The 26,297-nt window shown below is 41.7% G+C and overlaps 1 protein-coding gene across 11 annotated transcripts; it reads left to right on the top strand.

Moving 5' to 3' along the window:
• Window positions 1-408: 408 nt before the first annotated feature.
• CABYR (calcium binding tyrosine phosphorylation regulated) lies at window positions 409-25,891 on the top strand. 11 transcript variants are annotated; one of them, XM_082417830.1, is made up of 7 exons: window positions 975-3,652; window positions 4,555-4,773; window positions 4,875-4,957; window positions 7,908-8,080; window positions 8,176-8,229; window positions 20,570-21,784; window positions 23,888-25,891. In XM_082417830.1, exons 4-7 carry the CDS (start codon window positions 7,933-7,935, stop codon window positions 24,481-24,483), a joined length of 2,013 nt encoding a protein of 670 aa, XP_082273956.1. In that variant the 5' UTR covers window positions 975-3,652; window positions 4,555-4,773; window positions 4,875-4,957; window positions 7,908-7,932; the 3' UTR covers window positions 24,484-25,891. The 11 variants fall into 11 exon arrangements, with proteins under 11 accessions (XP_082273953.1, XP_082273956.1, XP_082273959.1 ...); XM_082417827.1 differs by having other exon boundaries at window positions 409-1,733; window positions 4,555-4,957; XM_082417833.1 differs by lacking the exons at window positions 975-3,652; window positions 4,555-4,773; window positions 4,875-4,957 and adding an exon at window positions 4,975-5,406.
• The last annotated feature ends 406 nt before the right edge of the window (window positions 25,892-26,297 follow it).

Here is a 26,297-nt window from a genome sequence, read left to right as displayed (position 1 = left end):
ACTATTTCTGAGAATGACATAGCACAGATGTCTCCATTGTCCAGACAATGAAACTCAGGCACAAAAAGGCTAATTGACTTACTGCAATTAACTATTCCTGTTATTATGGAGTAATGAATAGAATGCAAGTCTCCTGACCACAGACCGAATATTCTTTCATTGTAAAAAATATATATATATGTTAATAACCCAGGATTCCATGTTTTCTTATTAAAAAACAAATACTCTTCAGCTGAAGTTGTCATCCTTATCTCCAGATTGTCTACAAAAATGTTTCAAAGGACAGACACCTTTATTCCTTTGACAGCCAATCAAGTGAAAGCAAACAAGATAGTTTTACAACCTAAAGTATAGCTATTTTGCTGAGTTATTAGAAGACCTAGTCTATAGACTGGATAAATAATACCTACATTTTTGGTGTTTCCTTTTCTTTATGATAAAATTGTCTAATTACCAATTTTTGGAAATCTTTCAACAAATTACTTGAAAAGGTTATTCTTGAATGAACATAGATTCTTTTGCCTCAGAATATTTGCTGATGAAGGATTCACTGGACTGTCTGTTGCCAGGATTTAATCATTTTCCCCTTAGCTCAGGTTATTGATATTGTAAACAGAGTTCAAAGTTATTTTTTAATCCTTCGTTGCTAATTTTTATTGTCACCTAATTTACCTCTTTGTTCAGTACTGCACACCTGTGGTTTTGAAGACTCTAAATACCTCAGTCACTTAAGAATTTCTGTCATAATTGTGTGACTAACCTGGCTCAAATCTTAAGGTTAGATATTTTTTTAAATTTACGTTGCAATAAAGAATATCATCTTGGGGTGTCATTTATTTACATATCCTTTTAGCTGAAGTATGGTCTCATGCGACATCAGTACTTTAAAATATTTCTCTTCAAAACAGACATGGAAGGAGCAGCTAGAATGTTGGCAGCTTTAATCTACTTCATCTGGTTTTGAGGGAATAATAATTTCTTCAGAAGAAATGACTGTTCCTCACTGACTTTGGCTAAACTATCTTCATGTTTTCTCACTTCCAAAATGCTTATTTAACATTGACTTTCTTTCCAGCCTGACTGCTGCAGGGATTTTAGATGCTAGCCAGAGAGAAAAGATTTCTATCCTACTTGCATGAACGGGAATATCCAGAGGTCAGGGATCAATAGATGCCTTCTGAAAGGAAAAGTTGATGTCTAAAAATGTTAGATACCTGGTTTCATCAAGGCTGAAGGGAAGAATGTTATGAATCTTTAAAATCTGGCTCTTGCCATTTTGTTGTCTTTTTGGCTATAGTATATGTGGCAAACTTCTCAGTTATGGTTGTGGAACATTTAGAATCATGTTTGCTCCAGAGTTCATACTTAATTGAATTTTCAGTTCAAATGTTGTTTGAACTATTTTTCAGTATTGAGAGATTACATAAGGCCCCATACTTGAGAATGTTTTTAAAAATTCCTATATTAACTGCTTTAAAAACTTTTATTTCTCCAGAGAGATTTCAGGATTTCAAATAAGTTTGTGTTCAGTTCACTTGACTGAACACACACCATTAGAACACCATCCAGTAAGTCTTTGTTAATAGTATGTTTATAGGACAGGTGCATTTATAAACTGTCTCTTCTAGGTTTGATGCAGGATAGCCCCTGTGGTTTATCTGGGAACCTGGTGGTAAAGCACGGAGAAGGGGTAGACAGTGGTTCTGAAGACTCTAAAATAACAAAACCACGCTGTGAGTACACTGTACTGTTAGATTCACTGAAATCTGAGTACATTTTTTTTAGTTGAGTAATTCATAACAGTTCTGGCCTTCGTGCTGTGACTTATCCAACCTGTGAGTTACTGTGATCTGCCTGGAAACCTAGTTTGGTGTAAATTGCTCTTTACCCCTCGCTGATGAAGAAAATAATCATATAAGCAGAACTATTTGCATCTATGTGTGCTTTTTTATGTTGGCATCACTTCTTCCCCTTTTCCTGTTTTGGAGGCTGTCAAATGGATCTTCTGATTTATGTGTCAGATATATTTTTGTATTAGATTGTGCCTATGATGAGAGAAATCTCTAATGTATATTTTATGTACTCGGAACACATTTATAATTTGACGCACTTTGAGGCATGGTCTAGTACTAATCATGTAATATGCATCTTTGTGATTAATGTGTTTAAGATTTTACTTTTACTGGGTTAGGTATCTTTTTGATTTTAGCACATGATAGCTAAGTATTTGAGTAAAGAGTTATTACTTTCAGATGTCACAGAAAATCAGAATATTTATTGTCTCATATTGTGTAAGTCAATTATTTAGAGAATTTGCACTTTTATCTTTCTGCCAACTCAAAGGATAACGCATACATGATTTTTAAAATACATATACACACGCGTGTGTGTGTGCATACATACATGCCTTTGCCGTGTAAACTTTCCTAGTTGATTGCTTCCTTAAGCAGATTGTGGTGGCAAGTGTTCAAATATGGCTCCTTTACCTATGAAGATATATGGTCACACAGTCATAATGTACTGTTTGGTATTTCTTTCTCTCTCTTTCCCTCCCTCCCTCCCTTCCTTCCTGTATATTTTGTGGAAAAAAATCTTGTTAAGCCCAGATCCTCTCAACAAGATACATAGTAGAGGGAGGGGACTTGAAGCTAGAAAGAGGAAATACAGAAAGAAAAGGACAGAGGAGGGGGGAGCAAGAGAATGGAAAGTTGGTCCATAAAAAATGTGCCCCTTCAGTTAAAGTGAGCAAAAATCACACAATTGGCTAACATGTGAAAACTAGCAAGGGAACTGAGCTCTAGTTCCTAGTTGACCGGGGTATTCAATAGAAGCAACACACTTGTAACTTAGCTGAACTCTGGATTACACTTACTTTCTCCTCCCATAGGCTAGTGGTTCTCAAGTTATAGTTTTACAAATTATCCCTGCTCTGAGATTCTGATTCAGTAGGCTCTAGGTAGGGCTTAGGAAGATATTTTTAACAGGCTCCTTGGCTAATTCTAATGCAGGTGGTCTACATTAGAGAGACATTGCCCTAGGTTATCATCTTTTGGTAAGTATTTAGTAAATCTGAGAGAAGAGTCAAACATATGGCAAGGTTATGCCTATTATGGGGCCACTGAAAAAAATGCTTCTAACCCATTGGTTTTCTGAAGTAGGAGATTCCTGAGCTGAGTTTTAAAGGAGGAGAGGGATGCAGTCAAGTTAAAATGATGGCTGGAAGGATGTCTCAGGCCTTGGACCTGATGAGCAAAGGCACAGAGGTGACAGGTAGCATGTGTATTCAGGCCAGGTCTCTAGAAAGTCAAGTGGAAACCAAATGGTAAGATGAGATAGTTACACAGAGGTCACAGCATGATCCTTGGACTTCTATAGAGTAAGAATTTGAAGGGGGGAGGGGCAGGGAGCAATGGAGAACAAAGTAGATTTGCAATTTAGTTAGATCCCTAGTGACTGAAAGAGATGAACACAAGGACAAGATTGTAAAGCCACATCAAATCACTAGGGGTTTTAGAAATCAAAGCAGCACATAGTGGTTTGAAAATTTTTTGTTAGATGTTTTCACTGTAACAGTTTGCATTTCAGAGCAACTTGAACAGAACAGTCATTGCAGAAATGTGGAAAGAGTACAGGCTTGCCTTCTGAGTAACAGGTGTTCGGCACAGTACACAACATCTAATTGGTGTTCAAGATGACCCACCAAGGTTGGTTAGGTGACACAAGGGTATGTGTCTCTCATTCCAGAAGTCACCATACATGGGATCTCTAATGTTTGTATTTGGGGTTCTTAGCTCAGTTTCATTACACCTTTGATAGTTAAATATATTATAAACCAAACCCTCATTTCACTTGTTTACACTACCAAAGTGTGGTGCGGGGGCAGTGATGAGGACCAAAAAGCATACCATCTGCAGTTCTAACATCACACTTAAAGTCTAAAAGAGAGCATTTCTTCTTTACTGTGTTTTTATTTATTTATTTACTTATTTATTTTTGGGTAAGTTGGGTCTTTGTTGCTGCATGCGGGCTTTCTCTACTTGCGGTGAGCAGGGGCTACTCTTCGTTGCGGTGAGTGGGCTTCTCATTGTGGTGGCTTCCCTTGATGCGGAGCACGGGCTCTAGGCATGCGGGCTTCAGTAGTTGTGGCATGTGGGCTCTAGTCGTGGCTCATGGCCTCTAGAGCACAGGCTCAGTAGTTGTGGCGCACGGGCTTAGTTGCTCTGCGGCATGTGGGATCTTCCCGGACCAGAACTTGAACCCCTGTCCCCTACATTGGCAGGCGGACTCCCAACCACTGCGCCACCAGGGAAGCCCTTCTTCTTTTAAAACGTAACCTTCATGAGAAATGGGGGCTTGTCTGCCACATAATGGGCACTCGGTAATAATTAATGGACGGATTAATATCCTCAAAATGCCGTGTGCAGCATAGATGTAGGCTGGGGCTTCAACATTGCCTATTGCTGCAAAGTGCTCTGGAAGTCTTAATTTTTTGTAACGTAAAAATGTTTTGTCAGATCTATGCCCTGATGATGTTATTTAACGGTTGATTTACAGTGATTCTTGTTGCCTTTTAAACACGTGGAAATGGATTACAGTGAAAGCTGCTTGGAGTCTGATCATCGTGACTGTGGTGGTATTTAATGCCCAGCACAAATAAGAGCCTGAATGGGTAAAAATGCAGAGTATTTTAAAGGAGTCAGCGTTCCTTTACTTTGGTGAAACGGAGCTGAAGTTACACACAGGCCTCGTCGACTTTGCAACCTGCTCCTGACGGTATGGTTTGGGGAGGACACATCGTGCCTGAGGTATTGCAAGATCTGGAATTACGGAGAAACAGAAAGACTCAGGATCAATGCCAGATTCTCCTTCGGCAGGCGAGTTTCTCAAGAGAAGTACTGCGCTGCATGATATTGTACCAGTGTGGTGTACATGGTGGCAGAAATTATTATTCAAAAAGGTGACTAGAGAGCAACAGATTATGGGGGGCGGGAAGAGTGGTGTTATGCGGTGGCAGCAAGATAGAACTGCCGTAGATCTATTTCTCTTTCTTTCCAAGCCAGCTCTTATTTTAGACCGAGAGATTCAAAGCGGAGAGGCTGTCGCTTTGACCTACTCCCGGCAGTTTGGAAACGTCAGTTTCCCACGCTCCTTTGTATTCTGCCGGAAAAGGCGAAGCACGCCTCAGTGGGCTTTTGTCCCTTTCGGCTCCCTATTGGCTGGGGCCGCCGAAGCCCCGCCTCCTTCCGCGGCCGTCTGGAGCCTTCAGCGAGAGGGTGGGGCTTTGTGACGCAGGCGTGACGGTCCCCCAGAGGTATAAAAGACCCTGCCCGGCGCGCGGGATTCTCCAGGAGCCGCCGGCAAGGGGGCAATGAGGAGGTTCGTTAGAGCGTAGCCGGAAAGGAGAAGGTGGGGCGAGTCTGGAGAAAAGGCCCCCGCCCCCGCTTGCGGCCCCGCGGCAGTTAGGCCCTCGCAGCGGAGGGGTTGGTGGACGGTTCACGTGTCGGGGAAGGTGGCGGCCCCCGGAGTGGGAGGCCGGCGGGTGCCCACACCGGCCAGTGAGGCAACCGCCGGCCAACGCGCGTGTGGCGGACTCGGGGGTCTGGGTCGGCGGGTCCGCCGCCGCCGCCGCCACCGCTGAACTAGTCGGGGTGGAATCTGGACGCCCGCTCTCCCAGGTCTTTCTGCCCCCTCCACCAAGCCAGCCAAACGGCAGAACAAGCACAGACCCCAGCGTAGGTGTTTAGGAAGTGAGTTGTGGGTGCCGTTGACGTTTTCTGTGGCCCCGAAGCCCCTACTCTCGCATCTTCAGCCAGAGGCACCGTTTTCCTGCTCAGGCGTTACCCCTAGGTTAGTGGGTTTGGTGCGGGGTGTGGGGAATGTAAAATCTGTTAGTGTTTGACAAATGTGTTTTTGTCAAATACACAAGGAGAAGTTTGAGCAGAATTGGTAAGCTGTCATTTGAAACAACCCTCAACGTCTGTACTCGTGACTTTATCCGTTGATGTAGTTGAGGATCGGTGTCACAGCGGGTCTCATCTTGTCGAGGACAGCTCTTTGTGGAGCTGCGTCGTAGGATGCTCCGCATCCCCGGGGCTGGGGCCCTAAACGGCCCCGCACCATTCACACAGCCTGGGGAGGGGGAGGGGCGCGGCAAATCGAGGATCGCTGCATGGGCGCTCTCCCCACGGTCCGTAGCACCAACTGCTGACTACAGAATGGGTGTTTCGTTAGCTCCGTCGTGGCTACCGGTAAGCCACTGTCAAAACATGACCCATCTCTCAACTCGCACTGGGGTGCAACGGATGTACTTAAAAATACATATATATATATAGGTATGTATGTATATATGGACATATATACGTCCATATACACATATATATGTATATATATATAAAGTATGAATGAAGTGAATATGTATCATCCATATAATTACCACCTATGTCCCTTAACATTTAGCATGGGGGCCTGCTACAGGTGCACTACTGGTTTTTTAAAGATGGTTTAATTCAGTAAAACTCCTGTTGAATGATACTCTGATAGTAAGTTTTCATTAGGCGATTGAATACAGTACCCTTAATTCTCAAAGGTTTTGCTCTGGCGATAGAGATTCATTTTTTCCTGACCTTTAGGAAGATAAAATGTGCTTTTAAAATATTCAGCATTTTGCTATTAGTTGCTTTTTATTAGAGGTTGGCCCTTTGTATAACTGCTGTAACTAAACTGTGCCCCTTGGCCCCAACAATACTGAGATACCGTTGAGGACATGGTTCATTATATCCCACTGTTCTTCTCTTTATGAGGACCCATAGGGGAAATTTCTCCCGGGTCTCAGTGCCCAGAAGAGCTGTGATTCTCCCAAGCAACTGATCTGGTTTTTTATCTCAGGAAACCTGAATCATTTAACCAACCGTTTCCTATTATGTGATGGCTACTTGGTAATTCAGGGGGCTGATGTGACACTCCATCTCTAGTGTAGGACCTACGGCTTGTATTGGGATACTACCTGTGGCTTCATCCTATTTTTCCTACCATACTTTTCCCCTTAACCACTGAACTGAGTTCCTTAAATATTTAATTTTCTTCTTTGTGTATATTTATAAGCCCTCTTAAATAATTTTTTTAGAATGAAACAGGACACACATACACTGACACAGTTTAGGGAGGCAACCTCTGCAGCTAAGAGTTACAGGTAAGACTGTGCAATGCCCTTGGTACCACTTAAAATCCAGAAAGCCAAAAGAAGGGAGAGAGGAAAACTATGGCAGAGGTTAAGGGAAGATACGAGAGAAGAGGTATGGATGGTGGTGGGTGGTATAATACCACAAGTTACTACTCAGATGAATATTAAAAACAAAATTAAAGTTAAAACATGTATACTTAAGGATGATCAGTGTGTCTGGGGATATATTTAGAAAAGTCAGAAAAAATACATTTTCTTGTAGAAATTCTACTTTGTAACTCTACTTGATGAATGTATAGAAAAGCCAGTTCCCATATGGTTTGGAAGGCTGTTTCTTGGACACAGATAAATGAGCTCGATTTATATTTCTTGACATTTTACTGCACAAAATATTTACTGAATTTTATAGAAACAGGTTTTGTTTGGTTTGTTTTTGTTCTTTGTTTTTAATATCATACTGGAGTTCCTGGCAGGGCTTTTCCCATAGATTTCTTTAATAGTACTAGATTGCTCATCTGCACATAGTAAGTTGTTGGTAGTATGGTTCTTTTCTTTTAAACTACCGTTAACATTAGCCCATTTTACTAGAATAAATACCTAGAGATTAGAACTAAGGCTAGTGATTTTCATAGGAGATAGATTTGTTCTTAGAAGCTATAGTTAACTTGTAAGTTTTTAATAAAAAACTTATGTACTATTTATAAGACTTTGTGTTTCTTCATTATAGTTGAGATTACAGACATCCCGCCAGAATGATTTCTGCAAAGCCCAGACTTGTCGTACCTTATGGCCTCAAGACTCTGCTTGAGGGAGTTAGCAGAGCCATACTCAAAGCCAATCCACCAAACATCACCCAGTTTGCAGCAGTTTATTTCAAAGAACTTATTGTGTTTAGAGAAGGTTTGTTATTGCTTTAGATTATATATTTGTTGCTTTGAAAAAGAAAGCATTTTAAATTGGGAGTTTTATGTATCTGATTTCCTGTATTTCTTTAGGAAATAATTCTCTGGATATAAAAGATCTTGTTAAACAATTTCATCAGATTAAAGGTAAGTACAATAAGTAGTAATAGTTTAATAAAAATCTAGTTATAAATTATTGCATCATTCCTAGCATACATTTAAGCTTAAGAGTGATGCTCACAAATATTGTCTGTTTAAATAATTACACTGATGTTCAAGTAATCACACTGATGCTTTATTTTTATTATTGAATCAGTTTTTTTAAAAATCTGAGAACTGACATTTTGGAGGATTCTAAATTTTAAAATAGGAAACACTCATCTTTTGCAAACCATTTGGTACAGTGAGACCTAGAAGAGTGTGTGACTCAAGCCCTTTGAATTGAATTGAATTGAATTGTCTTTGAATTGAATTTTGTGGTAATACTCAAATTATAATGAGATACATCACTTAGGAACATTGTAGAAACACTCTTCTTGGAAGATTATTTTAGTAGAAAAGGTTAATCACCCCTTTTTTTTTCTCCCCATGATGGTTTAAGTGCAGCCCAGCTTGGAGGACAGAACATCGATTAGGTGTCACTAACCATCTTTTCTGTTCCAAGAGTCTCTTTATGTAGCGAGGAGATACGTTTTTCATAGAAGGTGGTCTCTGGCCTGTCTCTGTGATGTAATAAGGCTGTATGTCTGCTTAGAAAAACTTGTTTTACGTGTATATATGTAAATGTCTATCTTATGTGAACATAACAGCATGAAACTGAGTTGAAGAAGTCAGAGGGGGAGAAAGGAAAAAGGTGAAGTTTACATGATGAACATTTGGGAAGATCAATATAAGCAAAAGAGGATATATTGGTTAAATCCCAAGGACAGGCACACATATCTAAAAGAATGGTAAGAATAGCTTTTGGAAGAATTTTGTGGAGAAAATGGTGACTTAAGGTGAATGTGAGAAATAACTAAATAATGCTACATTGGCTGACCAACATTTTGAAGTGACCATAGAAAAAGAAAAGGTAGGATCAGTGAGTTTCGGCTACTTTTATTCTCTGCCACTGATGTTAATAGATAACATAGCCAAGATAGGGAGAAATTAGGGGTAGACCTAGGAAAATGTAAAAATCATGAGGGTTTGGATCTACAGTGAAAGAGACACCCAAAACAGAAAACAAGATTAAGAATAGCAAGAGTCAGCATTTCAAGGGGTAGGAGACTGAATCGCCGTGGTTTAGGAATATTTTATTGTCTAGTCTGGGTGCTTCCCTGCAGGGTCCTGATGGCATTCTCAGCTTACCAAAGGAAAGAGGTCTGAGATTTGCTTACCACCAGCAGGATATACAGACAAGTGCTGGAACACTGACCACTCTCCCCCTTCCCATGAGCCTGGTTTTCCAGGCGGTCAAAGTTATTATGGCCTTTGTACTTGTGTCCTTTATACCAGGAGCTATCTTTGAGAGGACTGGCTGTGCAGGATTGCTGTGTTTGAGAATGGTGATAAAGTCAGTGACTCTTTATCCACTGACTCTTTATGGTTGTAGGTAACTAAGTGGTAGCCTTTGAGGCTAATCTGTTTACTGAAGAGTATACCCACCATTCAGCTTAGCAAGTGGACTAAACTGATGTGGATTTTGGTCCAGCAAGGGTAACATCTTTGAATCTCAGGGTTCAAAATTAACAGACTGAACTAATGGAGCAGCCATGCTTTCGATGGAGGTAAGGGGTAGGAGATACTGCTGCCTTTCTCCTCCAGTAACTGTAGATATCTAAGAAATTGACGTAGTGTGCAGGTAATCTTAAAAGTAGACTCACAGTATGGCTGCAGAAACAGATTGCTCTTTAGACAGTAGAGTAGAAACGAATGTTGCTTGTTCTTCCCCAGAGAGTTGGGGAAGGTAACACGAAGGTAAGACCAGAAAATATAGAGTTCAGTGTTACGGTGTAATATCAATTGGGCTCATTTTGTCTGCCTTTTATTGTCATGCCAAATGGCTTCTTAATGGACTTCTTCATTAGTATATACAGAATGGATAAACAACAAGGTCCTACTGAATAGCACAGGGTTTAACCTGTGCTATGGTTAACCTGTGTTAAACCATAATGGAAAAGAGTATGAAAAATAATATATAACTGAATCACTTTGCTGTACAGCAGGAAAAAAAAAAAAAAAAAGCACCAGTTATTAGAACTTGGTGATAGGAGAAAGAGCTAAACTACCATCCCTGATGCATTGGTCCCCACTCATCTCCCAGATATCAGATGTATCCCCCAAAGTTATTTCCAACTGGTTAGTTTGCTGCCTAGCAGCATTACTACCAAGCTGCCCATATGCATGGGAAGTGTGGAGATAAGTTTATCCTGCACATATCATTTATTTTATTCAAACACTCCATTCTGGGATTTTTCCTAGAATGAGCCCCATTTTTGGTAGGCCTCATCATAGGACCAATAGTGTTTACCCATCTCCCCATTGCATTCAAAATTTCATGCAGAGGCAGGTGATGAAGGAGGGAAGAGGAAAAGAACCAGACATGAGACTGATTTCACTTCTTCCTCCTGTCAGCTTCTTGTATGGAGCCTGTAGCCCAGACTGTACTAATTCTGATCTTTTCACCACTCCATGAAGAGGGCAGTGGTTTCTCCATGAGAGTGGTAAATGAGATCACAACACCACTATCACCTAATTGAGTCTACTTTCTAGTGTTATTCCCCTCTTGGCTTACAACAGAGGCAGGAAATAACCACCTCTTTTGAAGAATCAAGAAGGCCTAGCCCACCCAGATCCCCAAATGAGTTACCTGTTAACTTTTCTAACTGATCCTGGACGTTCTTGGCATGGCCATATAGTAGTAATTATAGTCATGAACTGCTGCTGATCACTGAGCCCAATTTCAATTCTTATGTAGCACTGTAACAGTTATGCATATCATTAAATATTATCTTGAGTTATATATTCATATTAGTCATAATAAATGTTTTCAGTTTCTTATGCCAAATTCTATTTTTATGCCTTATAGAATTCATTACACATATTTGAAGCTACCCACTCTTATTAAAAAAAAACAAGAAATCTATTTCAGGACTATCCATACTAAATTTTATGAGGCTCTGGTGTACTCTGTACTTTGCTGGGCATTTTTTTCAAGTAAGGCTATACTGATTCCCTAAACAGGGATGAGTATTGTGTCAGAAGGACCCTCTTATTTCTGGAAGTCTTGTGTTTGCCTTGGCAGGGTGGTAATTTGTACCAAGGTTAAGAATTTTCACTTTTATTTTTGACTTAAAAAAAAAGTTGCAGTGATTATTTGGCAATGTTGTTGGGAATGGGGCTTAGGTCCTTCATGCTTTAACGATGTGGTAAGATTAATCACTTGGGGGAGTAGTCCATACTAAAGATCGCAAATAAATCACTGAGCAAATGGTATAGTCAAGAATTGGGGTCAGATTGTCAGACTAGGGACAGAAGCACAGGGTCAGGATTAAGAGAGGAGGGGGCTGGGGAAGAAGCAGATAAGTAAAACCAGGAAAGCTAGGATGGTAAACCAGGCTGCCAAGGTGAGGTCAGGAACCACAAGGAGATGTCAATTACATGAAGGAAGGACATCTTCTTTCCTTAAGTATCTGACTCTGCTATCCAGAAACTTTGATACTCTGATTTCAGATAACCTCTACTTTTTCCTGTTTGCTCTGTTTATCTCTACCCATTGAAGAATTAATTTACTGTGGGGAAAAGGTAAATATAGTCTGGAGCAAGGAAGTCATTACTCAGTATTGAGTTTCCAAAGTTCATAATAAAAAAGCTAACACTTTGGAGTTTTGCAAGAGGCTGTTTTTTCTTGGAATTTCCGAAGCTAAGTTTTTTAGTTTTTTTTAAAAATTATTTATTTGTTTATTTTATTTTTGGCTGTGTTGGGTCTTCGTTTCTGTGTGAGGGCTTTCTCTAGTTGCGGCAAGCGGGGGCCACTCTTCATCGTGGTGCGCGGGCCTCTCACTATCGTGGCCTGTTTTGTTGCGGAGCACAGGCTCCAGACGCGCAGGCTCAGTAGTTGTGGTTCACGGGCCTAGTTGCTCCGCGGCATGTGGGATCTTTCCAGACCAGGGCTCGAACCCGTGTCCCCTGCATTGGCAGGCAGATTCTCAACCACTGCGCCACCAGGGAAGCCCCCCCCAAGCTGAGTTTTGATTTAAGACTTAACATGACCAGAATCAAGTTTTTACTTTATATAAGCCATAGAGGAGGGAGGAAAAAAGATAAGATATAAGGCCATTTCCTGCTGCACAGGAAAGGGAAATGGAAAGTCCTTCTTGACAATGGGATTGTGGTGCTGGGGTGTGGGTAGTGCATGAAAAGTGCTAGCTGACATTGAAACTGGTGTTAAGAAAGGTAGGTGGAATTTCTGATCAGAATTCCCTAAGACTCAAGCAGGTGGCTTGTTCTCTGCATTCCTGGGTGCTGTCTAGAAGAATGCATGCTTCTCAGAAGCTGAGTGGTTAGCATGGTACTGCATTTAGCACATCACCTGCTACATTCAGCTCCTACACTATAACTGTCATGATCAGACATTCAGTAAATATTGGTTGAATAAAATAATTGCATTTGAAGCAATGGATTAGAAATAATGGAGAGTCTTTCTCAGATGAGACTGAGATAGTATTTCTTGTGTTCTATGGCCTGTGTGTGGCTTTTAGTGGATCCAGATGCGTTTAGATTGTCCCAGAGTGCTGACTAGCAAGTAATCCAGATGGGAAAAAGTGAAGTGACTCAACCCACTAGCAGAGAGCTAAGTGCAAAATGTTGAAGTTGGGAATAAAATAAAAACTGTCAGCTAGGCCTTAATTGCTAAAGGACCAAATTAGGAAGGGAATCTCTCAGTCCTTCAGTGCAATAAGCACACAGGCCACACCTTCCACAAAGTAGAAACCTGAGTAGTAAATACAGTGAAGTCAGAGACCAGCACTCAGAACCCAGGCAGTATGAGTTATGCCTCTACCAGAGGTAATTGAGAGCCAGCAGAGAAGGACAACATGTGGATCAGAGCCAGAGCTCACCACAGCACTCAGATTCCCTCTTCAGACATGGGGAGAACCTTTGAAAGAAAGCAATACCCAAAAAGACTGAATAATAAACCCAAAGCAACTTTTAAACTGGAAGGGACAAATATTTTTAACTGAGATCAAATAAATTTTGCCTTTGGGAAGTAAGCATTTTAATGCAATTTGAGATCAGCTAGAGAAAGTAAAGTAATGCTTTCTGGTATGTCTAAGTTATAGTAGGTAAATTTTGATCCCTTTATAAGACCATGGCATGCAAAGCTTTCTGTGAGCTGAATCTATCCTACCTTTGCAATTATCTCTCATTTCATATCTTCACAGACCTTATGCACCAGACTGACAACTTGTCATTTTCTGAAAATGCAATTTTGATTTTGATCATTTGATTTTGGCTTATGCTAACTCCCTTCAGGAGTTCCTTTCCCTCCCATTTCTTTCAAATCCTACATATCCTCAAAGTCCAGTTCATTATTTCATTTAACAAATATTTAAATTCCTATCCATTGCCAGATACTGTGCTAGGAGAAATTGAGAGGTTTCAATTTCAGCTATGATAAAGTAGCTAATATTGGACTTACCTTCCTATCATAAATACCCATAAAAGCTGAAGAAATTATATAAAACAAAGTCTGGATTCTTGGGAAATGGGGTTCACAGAAATTGAGCCCCATATTCACCCCAGTGTCATTTTTCAAATTCATGGGCAGGAAAATAGAGGCCAAGCAGAGACTGGAAGTCTCTCCAGGAAGAGAGAACAGAGAAGCAGGTTTGGAGCTACTAAAGTGGCTGGGATTTGGGTGACAAAGCACCAGAGAGGAAGCATTTGCAGAGACGGATTCCCCAAAAGTCTGCAAAAATATTTCCTTTTTTTGGGGGGCCAACTCCTAAGCTGCTCACGTGTGGACTGTAAGGCTTGTGAAGGCTTAGCAGAGAAGAGCTGTTGGAAGACTGAAAGCTAGGTAGGGATTTCAGAAGTGGTACAGTGTCAGGGGAGGCTTTGGAGTTTGGGCCCAGCCAAAGTGAAGAGACTTTTCTGAAACCCTGGCAATCCAGTTGAGACCCCAGGAAGGTCACACCCTAGGAATAAAGACAGTGTGCTAGGAGTAAGAACAAAGCTGAAATAATGTCTATTTTAACAAAATGAAGTCTCAGGAGGATCAGATTTGCCATTATTAGAACAACACCAACACCATTTAGAAGAAAATAATATAGTCAGAGTCTCTACAATGTGTTATTTACAATTTCCAGCATACAATTAAAAATTACCATTCATTCAAAGAAGCGGGAGGAAGTGACTAATAATTAAGAACTAAAACATAGAACACTCTGTAGAAGCAGACCCAAAGAAGCTCCAAATATTAGAATTACTACATAAGGACTATATAAGATGGAGAACTTCAACAGAGTAAGAATCTTAAAATAAGAAACAAATGGTTATTTCACAATTGCAAACGAAATTCTTATTAGATGGCTTTACTAGCAGAAGACAAAATTAGAAAGTAAAAAGCCATGGCAATAGAAAATATCCAAATTGAAGTAAGAAGAAAAACAATAAGACAGAGTGTAAGACACATTTGTGAGACATGATCAAAGGGTCTAATATGTAATTGGAGTCACAGGAGGAGAAAAGAGAGTAGGTGGAAAAATATTATTTGACTGAAAGACATCAACCTACAGATTCAAAAAGTTTGGTAAACCCACAGCAGTATAAAAACAAAGAAATCCACGCTTCAGTATATCATGGTCAAACTGCTGAAAAAGACAAAATCATGAAAACAGGGCAAAAAGGCACATTACTTTCTGGGGAATAATCAGACAAATAGCAGATTTCTTAACAAACTACAGAAGCCAAAAGACAATGGAATGACATCTCTACAGTGCTGAAAGCAAAAAGCTGCCAACCTAGAATGAATATATATCCAGTGAATATATCCTTTAAAAATGAAAGCAAAATAAAGACATTCTCAGGCAGACAAAAGCTGAGAGAACCCACTGCCATCAGACCTGGCTCTACAAGAAATACTTCTAAAGAAGTTTATAGGCAAACAAGAAATAAAAAGGGAACTTCCTAAATCTGATAACGTGTATGCATAAAAACTTACAGCTAACGTTATACTAAATGGTGAATTTTGAGTACTCTCCCATCAAGATTAGAACCAGAACAGATATGTCTGACATCACCATTTCTATTCAACACTGTGCTGTAGGTTCTAGTCAGTGCAATAAGGTGGGGGGGGGGGAAGGTATACATATTGGAAAGGAAGAAGTAAAAGTACTTTATTCACAGATGACGTGATATAGAAAATCCAAACGGATCACCTTGATAAATCTTAAGATAACATATTTAAATACCCAATGAGAAAATGGATATTACATAATTCATAGAATAAAAACAGACATGGTATCTAAAAAGCAGCATATACCACAATCCCCCTCATTCACGTTGCTTTACAACTTTTTTTTTTTTTAAGATTTAATTTTTTATTTATTTTTGGCTGTGTTGGGTCTTCGTTGCAGTGCATGGGCTTTCTCTAGTTGTGGTGAGCAGGGGCTACTCTTCGTTGCAGTGTGCAGGCTTCTCCTTGCGGTGGCTTCTCTTGTTGCAGAGCACGGGCTCGAGGCACACGGGCTTCAGTAGTTGTGGCTTGCAGGCTCTAGAGCACAGGCTCAGTAGTTGTGGCACACGGGCTTAGTTGCTCCGCGGCATGTGGGACTTCCCGGATGAGGGATCGAACCTGTGTCCCCTGCACTGGCAGGTGGACTCTTATCCACTGTGCCACCAGGGAAGTCCCTGCTTTACAACTTCTAACTTATGCCTCATATTAGTTAGGAAAGTACTCAGCTGCAAGTAACAGAAAATTAGCAGTGAAAAACAAGATATCTGGAAGGTGGTGTTCATTCTGCTGCTGCTATTATAATAATAAAGCATCAATTATCTAGGTTCTCTGCTTTATCATTCTTAGCATATTTTGTTTGTAGCCTCATGCCACTGCTCTAGGCATCATATCCATGTATAAGTCAGGAAGGAGGAGGAAGTGGTGGCATCAATGATACTTTTTTCTTTCATTAAAAAAGTAAAATGTAAAAGTAAAAAGTAAAAAGCAGACTTCCACTTCTGTCCCATTGGCCAAGGGAGACTGATAAATTTCCTGATAAGGGAAATCAGAATGCACAGGGCTGGTTTACACCTGTACTCTGCAGGGGCTCTTTGACATCTTGGATGGGGCAGTTGTGCGGGGCCCCTTTCACACCTGCCCCTTCTCATTTAAGCTTAACAAAAATTACCTAAAAGCCACTGTATCCAATACATATTTCAGTCACTGCACTGATCACATTGTCATCTGTTTATGTGCCTCTAACCTTAATCAGACTGTACTATTTAGGAGATCTTATTCATTCTTGATTCCCTAGTGTCTATCACATAATAGGAATTAAGGATTGGTGACTAAAGAATGAATATAAGGAAGAGAAGAGAGGAAGGAGAGAAAAGAAACAGACCACCTACTTTATAGTCTCTGGTGTTCATCATTCCAATCAGTTCAACACACAATAGTTGGAATCTTCTTCTCTTTTAAACTTTTAAAACTGTATGTACCTTACTTACTTCAAATTCTTGAGTCCAAGCACTCCTGTGAGTTCCCCTCCTGCAGTCCTCTCCTCTCCCCTCTCCTATTAATCACTTCTCTCATCTCCTATTATGTCCTGCTTCATATTCTCCTCTTGTCTGGGACAGCTTTCAGATTTCCCTTCAGTGCCAGAACATGCCTTTTTCCTTATTCTTCCCTGATCACGCCCCAAGCACCCTAAGTCTCCACGTGAGTTCTGCCTATTACAAGAAATATTGTATGCTTGGAATGTATCCTATCTGATTGGTTTCATGGAAAATCAGGATTCTACAGTGAGTTTTAATCAGTCACTTTATTAAACTTAGAAAGAAATGTTTTACAGGAAGAAGTGCCTTCAGTGATGTATGTAATTCTGAGAGTTCATGCAGTTTTCTGTTTTTGTTTTTTGTAGTTTAAGTAAAACCAGATTACTTAAGTCATACTGAGTTCATCTTCATGAGGCTGACATGTAAGATCAACCTATAGAAAACCTAGTTTACAACTTTAAGAAATAGTTTTCTACACAAACGTAATCTCAATGTTACAAGTCAGCAATCTTTGGAACTGTTAAACAGACCTTAAAACATTAGAGAAAAGCTCTTTACCTTTTGTAATAATAGATATCAACAGGAACGCAATATAATTATGTATATGTGATAACTTGTTTGTGTATGTTTGCTAACATTCTGTCATGTATTCTAAACAAAACCAAATGGTTCATCTAGTGCTTTACATTTTCAAAAACACTGTTAAAGCTTAAGGTATTTGATCTCAATTTAATGTTACAGTAATGAAATATATCTATTAAAAATAGTATATATGACATATATGTATGTATGTATGTATATATAACAAATACATATATTATAAATGGGAAAAAACACCCTGCATCTTATCACCCAGATTATGAAATTGCCAATTTAATTTTAATCAAAGCTGATTTAAAGATATGAGGCTTATAATTTTTAATTTGATATCACATTTCAAAACTTTTTTTAACTAGGTGTTGATTTATTCTTTCCCCATTTGTATGTGATTTACAGTTTATAGAACACTTTTAGGTGAATGACTCCATTTAATCTTTACAAAACCTCCGTGAGGTCAGAATTAAAATCCCCATTTTGCAGACCAGGAGGTTGAAGCTCAGAACCGTTGACTTGGCCATGCATCTATTCAATCACAGTCAGGACTGAACCCAGATCTTCTCATACACCTTTTTACTGTGAAAAAGTTGTGGGGAAGGAAGCAATATCATAAATTTTCTGATGAGTTGTTATGATTCATAATTATATAATGCTTTACCTTTCCAGAATGGTTGCTATTTAATAGGGGACTTCTAGAGGCAAAAATATTAAACCTAAAGATTAAGCTCCTAGATACGATTTCAGGTATGACAAGCCTGTGAGATACTTTGAAAAGGGCAAGTGGCCCTTTCCACAGAAGCTGAATTCCTATCGTGTAAGTGATGTATCAGATGAGTCCCATGCAGGCACTCTAGGGATTGCAGTGATCTAGTCCCTAAATTGGTTGGGTTCTTGAAAACTCTCAGGGGAAATAAATCATTACTTGGGGAATTTAGGTCCTTGTGGGGGAAAAGAGTGTTGTAGAGGCCTTGAATTGGTGTGTAGGTGTCTAGGTGAGTCTAGTGAGAAGTTGGGCTTGGGCTTCGTGGTGGCTCTCCTACCTTCACTGTTCCACGGGCCTCAAATTCCTTTAGCGGTGGGCTGCCTGACCTTGCCCTCGGCCTTCCCCGCCAGCCGGCCCCGCTGAGGGCGTCTCTCCCCACACTCTTGCCCCTCTCTCCGGGGGCAGCTGCTGTTTCTCGTTGCGGGTCCTGGGCTCTCGGGGCAGGGATTCTCTGACCTAGGTGGTCTTTGCACCAGGCATTGAGGATGGGGCTTTCTCAGTGTTCCTGTCAGTTTGTCCACGACAACCGATCTCTGCCTTGTATCTGTGGTCTTGAGCTAGTGTTTCCTGCCTCTGCCCCAGTGGTAGGAAGGAGCCCTCTGTTTGCTGTTGATATAGGATTCCTCTCTGGCCTTCTACACTGCTTCCATCTTTCACAAAAGTGCCTGTGAGGGTGAACTTCTTGTTCACATCTTAGCCCACATGTGGCTTTCATCAGTTCATTAAGATTTTAGCTGATCCCTTACCAGCTGGTATGGTGGTGACGTTTCCAGGCCCTGCCACAGATGAGAGGGTTCTGTGGCCCTTCTCTCCTTGGAAGGGCTGGTTACTCTTTGGAAATCAGATTACTTGACTGCCTTGGGACTCTGCTCTCTGATGGGCTCATAGTTATCATTTTGAGATTTATCTGGCTTTTCCTCATTGTGATGGGCATGACAGTTTGTGCAGCTTTATCTTAAGCGTAAGGCCAGGCTTATTTAAACAAAATTTCCCTTATTCCTCCAGCCAGAGGATATCTTTTCCTCCTCTGAGCTTCCATAGGTCTTAATTGGGACCCTTGTTAAGTACTTACACTTTTAACCTGTAATATCTGTATATCTTATTTCCCCTAAGCTTTATGAGGTCTTGTCCTAATAATTTTTCCATCCTCAACAATGCCTAGTGTACAGTATTTTACACACAGCACAAGCACTCAGTCAAGCGTATTAGTGGGTAAAGGGCTTTGATTGGGAATGGGTGGGGAAGTCCTGAGGAGGTGGCTGGTTAGAAAATGAGGTCATTGTTCTAGAAGCAGAGGGAGGTAAGAGTAGATGCGGCTTTTCTGTCTTTTTGAAACTTTTCTTAGCATGTGAGCGTTTGTGTGGTATCCATGTCCAGAATTAGACATCTGATTCGAGTTTACAAAAAATCAGCCGCTAATGTGGAAGGAGACCCTGCAGGACACTGTTCTTTGGAAAAGCAGCTGGATCCATGAAGACATGTTTCCAAAGTTTTGACTTGAAGCAAATACGTTCTTGTAAGGCAAATTCTACTTTTCCTGCAGATTTCATGATATTAGGGAAATGCTTCCCCAAAGAGAGAATCCTCGGTAAAGTAAGCAGATGTGAAAACGTCTGATGAGGTTAGACAGATGTGTGAGTGACAAGCAGAACGCTGAGTGCAGAAGATGATGTCACAGCAGTTTTCCAGCTCTAGGGGTTTCTGTATGTCATCAGTTGTCTTGACCTTCTAAGCCATGGTTATCTTCCTCCTGCCTGAGGATTCACTGAGCCCCACTTCTGGAGCCAGAGCTGTCTTTCTGCTGCTCGTCTGGGTCAGTACTTCGGCTGCATTATCACACCTCACCAGCAGGTGCTACCATTTTTAGAATAGAAAACATGACGTTTCCCAATGTAAAAATATTCTATAGTCCCCTAGTTTTCCAATTCATTAAATTGAACTTTATATACCAATTTTCTTAAACTGAAGAATGCCTTTAATCATATGACAGCATTTGTTTTATTACTAAGTTATGAAGTGTTTTTTTCTCTCCCCAGTTTTGTGTGGAAGTTTGGATCAGGAGCTTTTTCCATGGATGTTTTCAGCTTATTTTTAGGCAGTTATGATCTTTCCCCTGACGCTGACCAGCTGAAGGTGGTATCTGAGTGTTAGAGTCACTTATTTCTAAGGAACTGGACTGAGTTGTCTTTTGAGTGGATAAGGACAGGAAGGTTTTGTTGCCCACACTGAAGTTACAGATGTTGGGAACTAAAGCAAAGCTCTTTTGTACTTGCGTATATATTGACATTTGAACGCTCAACCTATGCTTTCTTCATAATTCCTTTTTTTGGGAATATGTACTTATTAACCCATCTGACTCTTATTTTTTAGTGGAGAAGTGGTCAGAAGGAACGGCACAAGAGAAGAAACCAGAATATGTGAAAGAGCCAGAAAGAACATCTACAGTTTCCCAAGAACCTAAACGGATGGAAAAATCTACGGACACAGAGGAGGACAACATAACTGCACCGCAGTTTAGCCACAAAACCACACAGTTCCCGTCAGTCTATGCTGAGCTGCTCTCAGCGCCTGAGGACGCCACTGAAGTAGTTCGTGGTCCTTCGAAACCGACCACCCCTAAGAATGCCACCCCACCCTCATCACCGTCGCCAGCAGCTGTCTCACCCGAGTTGGCCTACGTCCCTGCTGACCCAGCTCAGTTTGCTGCTCAGATGTTAGGTAATGTTTCCTCTCTTCATTTGGATCACTCTGAAATTGTAATGGTGGATGTGGCAACAAGTATGCCTGTTTTTCCCGAGGAGATGCTGAGCTCAGAGGCTGCTGAAGATGATGTGGTGGCCACTCTTGTGCATTCTGGAGAGCTGGCAGCAGTGCAGGCTCTGAGCGAGACATCTGTCCATGTAGATTTGGGTTCTAAACCTAAAGACAATGAGGCTGAACCACCAATGGCTTCCCCATTCCCCTTGCAGGATGAACAAGAGCCTCCTGCTTATGATCAAGCCCCTCAGGCCCCTTTGCAGGCTGCTACTGAGGTGACGTCCACCACGCACGTAGCATCCATCTATAAAGATGAGCCTGTGATTGAAGGAGTTTCTGATGTTGAGCAAATACTGGAACAAACGGTTATCCCCTTTTCTGATCATGTTGCTCGTCTTAAAGGAAACGAGCAGTCACCACCCCTTAGGCCCATACTTATAGTAGGCAAGACAGCCTCAGACGTGTCTGAAAAATCTGTGGGTTCTGCAAACTTTGTGCAGTTGGAGAGTGCAAAATATGACTCCTCAGTACATGTGGAGGCAGACGGCTCTGCCACAACAGTGAGCTCTGAAAAATCTGTGCACCTTGCAGTGGACATCTTTGCGCTGGCCCCTGGCAGTGCTGGGCAGGAGGACTCATGGGAAAACCGTGCGTCCCAGGAGACGGAGGTCAAACCCACGCTCTCAGGGGAAGCTGCAAAAGTAGTGCGCTCAGGTGCGTCCGTAAGATCATCTAGTGGCCCCCAACCTCCTGTTCCAGAACGTCTTAATGAACCAGAAATCGAACCAGAATGGGAAGCAGCACCTAAACAAGGTTTGACGGAGCCAGGTAAGATAATTACTTAAAAAATTAAAAACTGCGCTTCCAGTGACATCTATATTTCAGGTGACCATCTAGGTAGGCTCCCTGCAGATTGGTCAAAAAGATTTTTAGTAGTATTTAAAATACCAAACCTATTTAAAGACTTTGTTGTATTTGAGATTTTACTCTTACGAGATGAGTGACTTTAAAGCGACATCACCACTGCTTGGCCTCAAAGTTCGGTCATCTAGCACTTTCGTGTTGTTTTGGACATACTATGTCGTGAAAAATGATAGAGCCTGTTGTCAGCTGTAAAACACGTTCATGTGATCTGGATACTCCTACTGCAAAACCGTAACTAGGGGGTGTTGGTTTGAAATCTCTCACCTGTAAAAGTAAAATCAAATGACAACAAAGTATTTACACAGGCGATGGCATTAAAAACGTGAAAGAAATGGTGGTGTGTTTGACTGCTTTTGCACTGAGGCGGGAGAACTCTGCAACCTGGTCTGGGGGCTGGTCAAGCCCTGACGTCCCACCTGGGAGCTTCCCGCAGCTGAGGGAGCGGTTTCATAGCTGGATGGAGAGAGGAAAGGTCAAGCTGAAGTTCTGTCACACAGGGGAGCAGGGAGGTAGCAGCAGCAGAAAGGATGGACGCGGCGAAGCTGGCTGGCTTCCTTCCATCGGTTCCCCGACAGGCGCCCAAATCAAGCTGCTTTCTTGGCTGCTGAACTATCGCTACCGCTTTCCTGTGGCACAGACACGGTTTGACCTCCCATCTCGATCTAATTATGGCATTTGGTCTGCTCACCCTCCCAATCCATCTAGACAAGTGCAGGGGCCCTGATCCCTTTAGGGAGGTGGGACGTGCAGGAACCAACCCCGCCATTCCTTTTGCAGAAACTCTCTCACCCTTGACTCTTACCAGAGCCAGAATGATAAAGTGTTACCACAGCAGGTGTTCAGAGATCAAATTCTGTCTGGCAGTGTGACAGGGATTCTGCACAGCCGGAAAGGCAGAGGGCAGCGTTGGAACGTAGTCTGTGGGGCTGGCATTACACTTGTGGCCTAAGCAGCACTTCCATCCCAAGTTACTGTTCTCAAGGGCTTCACAATTTCCAAAGCACTAAGGGTATTTCACAAAAACCTGAAGACTTGGCTTGTGCATATTTTTAATTAGCTTCCAGAACTATCAGTTGAAATCATCTGAAGCTATTGAAAACACAGCTTAATTGTGTGCATAGTGTTATTTTCTTTTCTGGGGAAGAAAACAAAGCTGCACTAGGGATGCACGCCGTGTTCAGAGGGTGACTCAGCACAGTTGGGCCAAGTGCAGCTCCTCCATCAGGAACCTTGGCTCCTCCGTCCCATCTTCTGGGACTCGTTCTCCAAGATGGCACTGTCTTCAATTAGGCAAGTCTAACTTGACATGGTAGATGCCTTGGTGTAGGTAGATGGACGGCACTCCGAGACCTCTTTTTACTTAAAGATCCACTGTGCGACCAACCAGCCTTCTACTGCCACCCAGGACCTATGAACGCAAGCCTTGCCTAAGAGGAAGCAGTGCTCTCAGGTTCCAAGTCCTAAATTATGTGATGTTTTGTGTGTGGTGAAAAACTGATGGGAGACGATGCCGCCTGCGAAGGGCCAGAGGTCCTTGATTACGTGATCAAAAGATGACACCTAGTGCCGACTTCTTCCGTAAAGAGAACAATCACTGTGCAGACGCATTAATGCTTTTTTCAATGGCTTCACACACTCTTCAGTTGATTTTTTTGGTAGAGCCAGAAGTGTTGATTCTCCATTTCCTCTGAGGACCCTGTAGAAGCCATGTCTAAAGCTAAGTTCCCGGAAACAGCAACTGAGAATGAGACTGCTTCTCAGCCACAACCCTAGTGTCCGTGCCGCTGGCCAGCACAACACTGTTCTCGTTTTCTGACTGTAGAGAATCTCTTTTCTTTCACATTACCAAACACAATTTATTTAGCCCTCTCTATAGCATGCTTTATGGCACATATTACTACAGCTGTTTGTTTATATGTAAAAAAAAAAAATTATGAAGACATTTCTGTGCATAGCGCCTGATACAGAGACCAAATCTTTAACACCTGCAAATTTTTTTTTTTATAGCAATAGCAGCAAGCGAAGCAGGACAACCACCACCATATTCTAACATGTGGACCCTTTATTGTCTAACTGATATGAGTCAACAGAGTCGCCCATCACCACCACCTGCACCTGGGCCTTTCCCCCAAGCAACCCTCTATTTACCTAATTCTAAGGATCCACAGTTTCTGCAGCATCCACCAAAAGTTACTTCTCCAACTTATGTGATGATGGACGACAGCAAGAAGACCAGTGCCCCGCCTTTTATTTTAGTGGGCTCAAATGTTCAGGAAGCACAGGATTGGAAGTCTGTTCCTGGACACGCTGTTTCCCAGTCAGATGCCTTGAGGAGATATGCTGCAGTGCAAGTACCCATTGCTGTTCCTGCAGATCAGAAATTCCAGAAACACACCCCCAATCCCCAGAATGCTAATCCTCCTCCAAGTGGACAAGATGTCCCCAGACCACAAAGTCCAGTTTTTCTTTCTGTTGCTTTCCCGGTAGAAGATGTAGCCAAAAAAGGTTCAGGATTTGGTGACAAACGTACTCCCTTTGGAAGTTACGGTATTGCTGGAGAAATAACTGTGACTACTACCAATGTTCCCAGAGCAGAAACTTAAAACTGGCAGGTAAATTCTCTTCCCATGATATGTGGGCCTTAACACACTTGAGTTTTCAAGCAGGTTGATCTGTTGACCTAGAGGCTGAGGTATTTTAAGACACTGAATTGAGACACGCAGTGAGCGGGGGGTGCGCTCAGATCCGACGTGGTGATTGCCCCCACCTCCCTTACCACGTTACTACTCAGCGCACGGCAGGCGCACTGCACCGCGGTGACGCACACCAAGGGTCCAGTGCCTAAAACACATACCAAGCAACCAACTCAGCTACCTCTGAAAACCTGGCGCTGTGTTTAGCCCTGTAGAAGATGCCAAAGGGGTGGATTAACATAAAGACAAGACATAGTCTCATGTGGGAATTTTATAATCTAGTTGGCAGGTTTAAGGGGCGGGGAGGACAAGGTGAGAGATTATATACGGAGCGCCCAGTCAATGCGGTAAGTTTGCTCCCTTGTACAGTGAATCCTTACAGCAGAATGGATAGGCTGGAAACACACTCATGAGCTAAAGGGACAAGTGGTGTTAGCCATGGATAAGATAGTTTTATCACTCAAATATCATTAAAAAATTTTTATTCAACCAGTACTTACTACCACATGCAGCACTAGCCTCTCCTCCCCCACGTGTGTACGTACAGCAGAGCAAGCAAAACATGCAGCCACACCTTAGAAAAGTAAATGATATGTGAAGTATTGGGAAGAAAACAAGTAGGTACTGATCCAGGCCCTCTATTAGATGGGGTGTTCAGGCACAGATGTAAACTGACGTCTGCGTAGGAGAAGGAGCCCACAGCCAGAGGCCAAGGGCAGGAAAGAGCATGGGGCTTCGAGACTCTGCAAGTTGGCCACAAGGAGACAGGCTGGGAGGAGCTGGGGAGAGCACATAAGGTGAAATTAGACGTGAAGAGGGGACCACGTAACTCAGGGCCCTGCCTCCCAAACGAAGAGATTGGGACTGAAAGTTCAGTGGGGAGCCAGAAGAATGACAGCAGCTGCACGTCTGACGGACAAAAGCTAGATTTCAGTTTTAGGCAGGTTCAAGTACCACAGTTAGTTACCATACTTAAGGAGACTCTCTTTTCAAAATATCTTAGGACTATGAGCATTTACCTACTCATACCCTTTAGACTTTTAGTGGAACTGTCAAAATGGCCGTTTTTGGCATGAGGTGCTAGGCTATTTTAGTGCAAATGCACAGAGAACATAGTTAACAGCTTAGTAGAAGAGCAGGAGGATAGAACTTGCATTTCTGATCATCCACTCATTTTACATGTTCAGTTTTATGATTAAACAAGTCACTATTTACATTATTCCTAACAGGTGCTGAAGATGACATTGTTTGAGTTGACCTTCAAGGTGGAGTCTGCCACTGAGCGTAATATATCAATAAACTTCATGCAAGCATAAAACCTTGTCACCTTGCTTATTTTATAATTTAGGCGGTGCACAAACATCTGAACACAACAGGTCTTAAATATTTTCAGACTTGTGATATGACACGATAGCATTTTCCAACTCGTATACATTGTAAAAAAAAAAAAAAAAAAAAAAAAATTAACCTTTCCACTCTAGCAATTTTCTACCAAGGTATTCCACTTGATAATTCTGTATTTGGCGTTCACACCAAGTGAACACAGTGGCACCTTGCTCTAATACTGTATTTACCCAGAGAACAGTGAGTGCTAACTGCCTACTTAGCACGTGAGCCCGGGGGTGAGCTCTCCGGCCCCGGGAACCTTGGCAGCACAAGGACTTACTTTTTCTTGTAAGGACACTTGACAATTTGGCATCCTATTAAGTGCAGCATTAGTATAT

This window comes from Balaenoptera physalus, assembly GCF_965194825.1.
Source record: "Balaenoptera physalus genome assembly, chromosome: 12".
Lineage (NCBI taxonomy): Eukaryota > Metazoa > Chordata > Mammalia > Artiodactyla > Balaenopteridae > Balaenoptera > Balaenoptera physalus.
This window is presented reverse-complemented; position numbering and strand designations above follow the sequence as displayed.